The sequence below is a fragment of the Protobothrops mucrosquamatus genome, unplaced genomic scaffold (genome assembly GCF_001527695.2).
Source record: "Protobothrops mucrosquamatus isolate PMUCROS unplaced genomic scaffold, P.Mucros_1.0 scaffold45, whole genome shotgun sequence".
NCBI classification, from domain to species: domain Eukaryota; kingdom Metazoa; phylum Chordata; class Lepidosauria; order Squamata; family Viperidae; genus Protobothrops; species Protobothrops mucrosquamatus.
Genome location: NW_015386427.1, coordinates 2,709,350 through 2,719,081, shown reverse-complemented (window position 1 = coordinate 2,719,081; position 9,732 = coordinate 2,709,350). Strand labels below are relative to the sequence as shown.

General features: G+C 36.7%; 1 protein-coding gene across 1 annotated transcript in view; it reads right to left on the bottom strand.

Annotated features, from left to right (window-relative positions):
• VPS50 (VPS50 subunit of EARP/GARPII complex) overlaps positions 1-9,732 on the bottom strand; it is a 90,494-nt gene that overhangs the window by 55,653 nt on the left and 25,109 nt on the right. Inside the window, exons 13-17 of the mRNA XM_015811571.1 lie at positions 9,296-9,428; positions 7,616-7,707; positions 4,916-5,010; positions 3,788-3,886; positions 2,020-2,110 (exon numbers count right to left, since the gene is read on the bottom strand). Coding sequence (XP_015667057.1) covers positions 2,020-2,110; positions 3,788-3,886; positions 4,916-5,010; positions 7,616-7,707; positions 9,296-9,428 — 510 coding nt within the window. The remainder of the gene's footprint in view (positions 1-2,019; positions 2,111-3,787; positions 3,887-4,915; positions 5,011-7,615; positions 7,708-9,295; positions 9,429-9,732) is intronic.

Sequence of the window (9,732 nt, the reverse complement as noted above, 5' to 3'; positions counted from 1 at the left end):
AGTCAGCCGAGGGCTGAGAAACTGCTCAGCACAGCCAAATACAGATGAACACTTGGCAGCAACTCCGTGGCTGCCTGCCAAGGCTTTTACTGATAACACAATACAAACATACGATAAGTCCAGGATAAATTGCCGGAGTGCTGCAACAGGAGATTCAGCAAAATTGTTCGTCACAAAAGTTTCAAACGGCACACCCCTTCTTATATAGCCTGTGGGGTGTGGCCCAATGACTCAGCTGAAATCTCTGGCACGGTGTTTCAGCTGCTGCGCACGCTTGTCCCTCCGACGCTGGCGTGGATCCAGCCAAGACGTATCCTCCTCAGAGTCCGATACACCTGGCTCCTGGCCAATCCCAGAAGCACCTGGCTCCTGGCCAATCCCAGAAGCACCGGGCTCCTGGCCAATCTCCTCTCCGTCGGAAGGCACCGAAGGCCACACCAGAGGGGAAGGTCCTGGAGAGGGAGGCCTGGCCATCTCCTCTCCTTCATGTTCAGAGCCTTCCTCCTCTGATGAGAGGGACCCACAGGACGGAGCCACAACAGTCTTGTCTATGCTGCCTGGCTGCCATGTCTTTGGCTGCGCTGCTGTGTGGGCCACGCTCGGGGGCGACTCTCCTCTAGGGGGGCTGCTGGTGAGGAGGGGGTCATGGAGGGAGGCGAGGCTGGGGCAACAGCACGTGTGCCCACCGAGAGGGCTCCGAGTGCCGCCTCTGGCACGCATGCCATAGGTTCGCCATCACTGTTCTATACAAATCCTGCAATGTTAACTTTTTAGCCAGTAATGTTTTCATTCTTGCATTTTTGAAGACTCCCTATTTAATGGTTATTTGAATGCCTGTATAATTTTAACAGATTTGTCAAATTCCTTCACATGATATATAATACATTTTGGAACCAAAAAGCTTTCTAAACACAGTTTAATTAATGCATTGGGATGAATTGTGCAAATAGAAGCTTAACATGTGTGCAACTATGATAATTCAAATGCATTTGGTTTCAATGGCTATTTAAAACATAATAATAATAATAATAATAATAATAATAATAATAATAATAATAATAATAATAATAATAATAATAATAATAATAATAATAATAATAAGCCCCAGCGGCTTTTGATACTGTAGACCACGGTATCATGCTGCGGCGTCTCGGTGGGTTAGGAGTGGGAGGCACCGTTATGCGGTGGTTCTCCTCCTTCCTCACCGACCGTACGCAGTCTGTATTGGCAGGGGGACAGAGGTCGACTCCTAGACCCCTAATTTGTGGGGTGCCTCAGGGGTCGGTCCTCTCCCCCCTTTTGTTNTTTTAAAAATAATTTTAAATAGAGACACAGCTTCCAATATTCGGTTTTTTAATCTGGTTTTACAGGGGTTTGTATTTTTATGCTTTGTATTTGTACTGTTTTTAATACGCTGTGCACCGCCCTGAGTCCTGCGGGAGAAGGGCGGTATATAAATTAAATTAATAATAATAATAATAATAATAATAATAATAATAATAATAATAATAATAATAATAATAATAATAATTGATTATAAAAGATTGTCAAAACTAATCTCAGAAAAGCTGCCAAAACTGCTTTTGGGTGTATCAATTTGCAGCCTGTAGCTCTAAGCTGACAGTGGAGAAGATCTGTAGCTTTCATTTCCAGAATAAATGCCTCATGGGTTCTCCTTCACTCATGGAGTCTGTCAGTATATCTTCTCATTTTTTCAGAATGATAGCTGTTGAAAGTTAGAGCTATCACCAGCTAGGAACAGCTGGCAATTCCATAGTTCCCTTCAGTAAAAAATGCAACTAGTTTGTTAATGCTGAACATGGTTTAGGCTTGGTTAGTTCCACAAACTCCCTCTTAACTACTTTGGTGAGAGTTTAGAGATCCATGGAAACCATTACAGTGATGTCTGAAAAGTTAATAAGTGAAGATGTATATGATACAAGATTTCAGTAACACTGTATAGCAGCCTTCATCAAAGCAGCCATCACCTTTCCTGTGTTTGAAATGGTTTGGACTTACATGAAGTTGCAATATGCTGAAACTTGATTTAACAGGACAAAGTTCCCAAGTCTCATTCTCTAAGAACATTCGCAGTTCTTCAAGACGAGTTCTGAAAGGAATAATTAGTGTCAGCAAAAGCATACAGTGTAGCTTATTTTAGAAAAAATAGCAAAGAGGCAAAGTCTTCATCAAGGCCATATGGTTATATATAACATGGGAAAGATGGATGGAGGTTGGTTGTTTCTGTTTTCGCTGGGATCATTCAGTGAAACTAAGCTATGAGTAATTTAGATAAAGAAATATTGCTTTATAATGCACATAACCTATGGAATGTCCAAACAGGCATCACACATGCATACATTCTAACTTCCCAATCAAAAGCACTGAGTATCTGAATAACAGTCACCAGGAAACCAAATGGGAGCAAACACTTGATTAATCTTTTCATCTGTCCCAGTTGGTTTTCCATATGGAATTCTCCCAACAAGTACACATAAGATTTTCTAAAAACTACAATCTTTACTCCATAAAAGAAACACAACAATTTTCTTCTAACTAGAAGATAGTTAAAGCACAATTACAGAAATATAATTAATGTATCACTCTTAGCATATTCAACAATAAATTAGCAACAATAAAGAGATTGTGAAAAACCTATAATGAAGAATAATTATATTATTGGTAATTAACTCAAATCACATTTTATTTATTTATTAATTTATGAAAATGTATATGGTCACCCAACTTAGTCTAAGTGATTCAGGGTGGTTTACAAAAACATTTACTGAGTTATTTCTTCTTGAGATTGCTCACTAAGCTAAAACAAAGTTGAAACAATTTTCAACATGTCCAGCAAATAATGCATTTTTCTTTTACCATTTCCCTTTAGAAATTATGAAAATTGAACCATTTTGTTGAATAAAAACTGAACAACAAATATCTGTAAGAGACTCAGATCAATAAGCAGTCTAACAACCAGAAATAGTAATGTAAATGAATGTTTAAGTTTAAAGTGAGAGTCAGTTTGGTGTTCTGGTTAAAAGTGCCAGATTAGAAACAAGGAAATCATAATTTCTAGCTGTCATAGGCACAAAGTCAACTGGGTAACTTTGGATCAATCACTCACTCTCAGCTCTAGGACAAGGCAATGACAAACCACTTCCAAAAACCTTGCCAAGAAAACTGTAGAGATTTGTCCACAGAGTTATTGTTAAGGCTGACCTGAAGGCTCGTGCACAAAATTTAGAGTAAAAGTGAGATTAATTATCCTGTAGTTTAAAACTTCCTTTTAGAAAAAGAAAAAAAAACTTTTTAATATCAAGAGCAGTCTATATTGTGGTTGTTTTATTTTTGACTTAGTCTAATATGCAAATGGAATTAGGAATTAGACTATGTTCTGTACATTATTGAAATTATGTAAGAATATATCCCTAAATTAGCAGCCAGACAGTTAAAAGTTGTTACTCAAAGTCTGAGATTTAGTTTCTGCCATTTATAATGATGGGAAAAAGCTTGTCAAGAATTTCTGAGAGCTACTACTAGCCAGATTTGGCAATATTGAACTAGACAAACAAAGAACGTTTAGATGTCAATTCTCATATTTGTTCATTATGGAAAAAAGTGACTTCCTTTTTAGAGAAAATTTTATGTTAATTTACATATTTTATATGAAGCATTCATTTTGCTTTTTCTTATTATATGGACACCACATGATGTGGTATGCAGGAGCATGTGCTTTATCATTTGTTTCCACTATATTATTAAATCTCAACACTGTAAAACTTACCTGTGATAATTCTTGAAATAATTAACACTTTGTTTTCTAATGGAATCTTGCAAGACTTCTGACTTGCTGCCACAAAATTCTTCGCCAACCTGCACCAGTCTAGTACAAATAATACTCAAATTATACATTCATTACAGCATGTAATTGTAAATATGATTTTTTAAAACTCTTTTATCTTTTATGGGTCTCTAATCTCTAAAGACCTAGAACAATTTCTGAAAAGGGCTATTTTAAAACTTTCCAAAAGGCTTTTTAATTAAAGCGTATTGCAAAAATATTGCAATATTAACATGCCTACAACAGCAGTACAGATAAAACTAAATTTAGTGAGAACCTGAATCTGATTTGAATAAGACATTTATCTCTAAATATATAAGAAGCTCATTTATAAATCCTGAAAATTTGGACTCACAAGGATCTTCTCAGATCATTCTTACATTACATCAATGGTGGGCAGTAATGACATAATTGCTAATAGTTTCAATGCTTGATTACTGCAGTACAAAATTGTAGCTAATTCAATATATAGCTGCAGAAGTGGTAAATTGTGTTTTGAGGAGATACTACATCACTTCAAAGTGGAAACAGGTGAACTTATCACCAGTTGTTTCCCAAGCAATTCAACTGATTCGTTATAGCATGTAAAGCTTTATATCTCTTGGATCCAAATTACTACGGAATCATTTATGCCTATGTGTGTCTTCCACATAAGATATCCAAAGGGAAACCTTTTGCAGACTCTTCTGTGGATGTGCAGACTTTTCTATGGAGCAACTGGAACTGGAGATTGTTCCTATTCATTTCAGAAATGTTTATAATTTTAAAAAGTTTGGTTTCATTTTTTACATTTTTATTGCATGAAAATATTGGAAAGTTATCTAAGGTGGCATATCAAATTTATATGAATAAATTTGCCCATGCAGGCTAAGGGACTGTAGCAGAGCACCAATGTGGAGAAAGTTAAACTACAATATAACTAAGAGCTTTGGAAGATAGTCCTATTTATAGCCAAATGGGCCAAGTAATGAACAGTAATTTTATCTTCTATACACTATTATATACAGAACCTTGGTAAACTTATTCTGCATAATTGTAACATTTCCTTAAAATAGATGCTATCCAAATTACCTGCTGATAATATCCAGTACAAATATGAAGTCATCATATTTGAAGTTAGACATATCGGTGCCTAGCAAATAGGTCTTCACTTTCAATTGGACATCCTATGTAAAAACAAAAAGGCTGAAATACTAGAGAAACAATAATTTACTGTATTAACTATTTATAATTAAACAGTCACAAAGCATAAAGAAGAGACAGACACTATTGTTTGCTCTTGAAATTCATCAAAGATCTCCCTACTTGCAGGATAGTTATTTAAACTCAGCTTTAAATTTAAAATTAATACTAACATATTTCATTGTCCTTTGCTGGTTACTTGTTGAGATGCACCCAGCCTTGCAGGGAGGGATCAAGCACCGGGTTAGTCTGGAATCTCTATGCAATCTCAAAAGGGGTAGGGCTAATCCCTTCAAAGTCCCTTGGAGTCTTATCTAATTGTCCCGAGGAGTAATCGGTCAGACGGGGGAAATTTCTGTATTATAAGCAGAATGTATTTTTTTTGTTTTATTTATTAAATTTATGTCACCCATCTCCCTGATAAGGCAACTCTACTCTGCATGGATCTAATTGGTCACACCTCACATTACTATTATATTTTATTTGGAAATTCAAGCAATACAGATTTTTTTTAGAATTTAAAAGTTGGATCAGTAACATTGTGGAAATTCAATTTGATTACAGCAGTTTAGGGGTATTCTGCAGATACTAAATAAATATTTACAACCAACTGTTAGTACAAGCATAGATAGATAAAAAACAGATGGTTGAATAAAAAGTAATGTCTTTAATGTTATAAATCATCAACAAATCATAGAACAGATGCAGTAGAAGATCTTCTGTACTTTTTAGCATCTGTTCTTCTACTTTAGTTGGGAAAGTTGCAATGAGAAAAGACCATGCTATTGTTCATGAAATGGATTTCTGCAGTAAATACTTGTGAGTGTACTCTAAGCCAGGGCTTTTCAACCAGTGGTACGGGTACCACCTGTGGTACTTGGGCACCTGGCAGGTGGTACGCGACCATCCTAGGAAAGTGGCAGCGGGGGAGGGGAATGAGCTAAACCAGTGGCAGCACCGCACAAGCCTGAGCGAGAGATGGCTGGAGCTGCAGGGCTGTCAGGGCTCAGCGGAAGCCCCAGGACCAGCGCTTCTTCGGGGCTGTCAGGGCTCAGTGGAAGCGCCAGGATCAGTGCCAGGCTCCAGCTGGAGCTCAGTGCTGATCCTGGTGCTTCTGCTGAGCCCAGAAGAAGCGCCAATCAGCTGGAATGTTGCAGCATCTCCAGGGTCTTGTGATTTACATTCAGATACTTGGCAACTGATTCATATTTATGACAGTCACAGTGTCCCAGGGTCATGTGAAGTGACCAAAACCTGCTGCAACCACCCAGCAGACGGGGGGAATAAAAACCAAACACCCCCCACCCCACCCCCACTGCCAATCCTCAACAGAAATGCTCACAACAATGGAAACCTCGGACAGGAGGAAGAGCGCCGCCGGGTGGGCAGGCAGGTGTCTTGCTCGGCTGTGGCTTGTGGGGCACTTTTTTCAGTGCCATTGTAACTTCGAACAGTCACTAAGCGAACTGTTATAAGTCGAGGACTACCTGTACTTTCTCACTTTTTTCCTTTTTTGGGAGGGGGTCATCACGTTTTTAACACCTTGCTAGGCGACTGGTGGTACTCAGATGTTGCCAAATCCTAAAAGTGGTACAATGGGTGAAAAGGTTGAAAAGCCCTGCTCTAAGCAATACAGTGATTATATTTTTCACTATCAAAGGGGTTCCTCCAAATGGAATTCACCACTAGATACTGATCATTCATGGTGATGACTGTGTTCATATGAGTAGTGTGCATTGCTGGATCAAAAAATAGAAAGACAGTAAACTGGGAAGAGCTATTTATGGATCAAAAATGAAGCGGATGACCTATGACAATAAACAACTAGTTTCATTTGAGAAAGGTTGATGAACTGCTTAAAGTCAGTAAGTGAATCACTGAAGGGAAATTGCTGTCAAGTTTGGCATTTCACAGGAATGGGTTTATGTCCTTCAACAATTGAAGATGCTGCAAGATGGGTTCCCTAAATTGCTGATGGCGCTGGAAGTTTCAAAAGCTGGAATTTGCTAGCAATTGTTATCAGATTACAAACATGAAGTTGAGGAATTTTTTCACAGCAACATGATGACCAACAAAATCTAGACTCATCAGCATGATCTAGAAACAAGGCCTCAGTCTTGGTATTTCAAGACTGTAAAAACTAAAAATTCAAATCCCAAGATTTGGAAGGGGACTCATGATTATAGTCTTTGGTGATGTTATTCACATCGATTTCCTTAAATCTGGCATACAACTCAAGAGCACTGCATTGCAACAATCAAAATTTCAAAACAACATTAAGAAGAGTTTGGATGCATAAGACAAAAATGTTGTTGCAACATGACAATGCTCTTTCTTCCTTCACAAAGAATTCAGTATAAAAACAAGATAAAAATTCAGTAAGATTAATCATCTTTCACTCAATTGAAAAGCTTGAATAAGATATCAAACAGCATAAAATACATAGAATACAAAGCATATCAACTGATATTCATTCCTCAGAGAACACCTGTCCTTTTAAGCTAAATACTTTTTCAGTTTTTTAAGCACATCATTTAAAATCATGCATAGAAATTGATCTTATTTTGATGGATCAAATTCCAAACAAACCTGCCATATACGTGAAAGCCCATGCTCCAATTTTTTTTTCACATAGCTACGATCAAAATTGGTCTCCTCAGTATCCAGGATATTATTTCCATCTGAAATATAATTTAACTGTAATTTGAGACATCAGAAAAGGAAAGAAAATTGATTTTTACAAAAAAATCCAAAGATTTTATGTATTGTAGATTTATTTTATTTTGAATCTTCAACATCTCCAAACAGGAATTAAATGCTATAAGCAAAATCTTGTGTTTTACAACTTACAGCAGAGAATCTATGAGTAGATGCAGCTAGAATACAACTCACATTGTTCTTGAGTAATCTGCTGGCTGGGATTGATGAGTCTTGATGATAAGGAGACCAACTACAAGTAACAATAAATTATCTCTGTTTTAAGGAACTTACAAATCTGTTCCAATATGCTACTGAATGTGGCCCAATGTTCACTGCCTCACTGATGCCTCACTGCATTGCTTAAAAAATAACAAGTCAGCCACACAGATATAATTTGATAGGGTATGTATTAGAGATGCCCCCAAATCTAATGATTCTGTCATAAAGACAAAATGTACCAAAGCAGTGGAGCTTGCATAACAAAAGCATAATGCTCATTTCATTATTTGTCCTCCTCTCACTCATAGAAATGGAATAGAATACTTTACTATGTTCAACAAAGAAAACTAATAAATGTGTTTTAGACTGCAGCCTTACAGTGTATATTAGACTTGAGGTACAACACGTTTGCAAGCTAAGGATTTCATTTAGCGTATAAACAGCATGGTAATAGCAAAAAAGAAGTGGGTAGGAACAGGACATTTATAATTAATTAAATTAAATATAGCTAATCTCACCTCTCTTCCAGAAACTTGTATGCAATAATAATAATAATAATAATAATAATAATAATAATAATAATAATAATAATAATAATAATAATAATAATAATAATAATAATAATAATAAAGTTGGAAGGGACCTTGGAGGTCATCTAGTCCAACCCCCTACTCAGTCAGGAAACCCTATACCATTTCAGACAAATGGCTGTCCAGTCTCTTCTTAAAAACTTCCAGTATTGGAGCATTCACAGCTTCTGGAGGCAGGTTGTTCCACTGGTTAATTGTTCTAACTGTCAGGAAGTTTCTCCTTAGTTCTAGGTTGCTTCTCTCCTTGATTAGTTTCCATCCATAGCACCTCCTCCTTTAATTTCATCACTGCAAAAACTTAAATCACTCAGAGAGAAAATAAACTGGCTCAAAGTCTTCCAGTTAATTTTACAGCATAGGGTAGATTTGAAGGTCCTAATATTTATACTACATTCTTGAGTTTGTGAATCCATTACTTTCAGAGTAGAAGAAGATTCTGGGATCACAAGTTGTGCGTTTTTTGCATTAGGCAGGCATGTTAAATATAATTAAGCCCCTAAATGTATGACCTAATAAAAGTCAATGGCCTCTATCAAATGGAATAACAAATGTTAGATGTTCCAAAGAAAATGCTAACTAATCACAAAAGAAGATGAATATAAAATACAACAAGTATTTGGTACATGTTCCTTAAACTAAGACAAGCAGCTTCCCACTGAAACAATAGACACACATTAACCATATTGTTCAAACAGATCAGATTGGCTCCACTCCAATTTTTATGCTTAGAACTCTGAAAATAGCAAGAGGCATTTCCTACCAGAAGATGAAGGAGATTCCCCATGGTCATATTTTTCATGCCAGTCCATTGTCCGATAATAACTCAGCATGACCTCCCATAGAGCTTTGCACAGATCAGCAAGGCATGGAATGTAACTGTCTGATGTAATGTGCTGTGCAATACACAAAACAGGTCTGTGAACGTACCTTGCTTTCTTAATTCAAAAATAAGGCCAAGTATACATAAAGGTACAGCTATTAGCATAAAACAACAATTAAAAATGATGGCTTAACTTGTACATATTTTAATTTTGCATTTTATATCACTTATAATGCCTTATTTTAATTGTGATGTTTCTGACATGAATAAACAAACATTAAAAATGACAAGTTGCAAATATACTTCTGTAATTTAATAATACATTTGTCTGATAGATGGAATACTTAAGAATTTCTTCTTAAGAGGACACCCAGCCT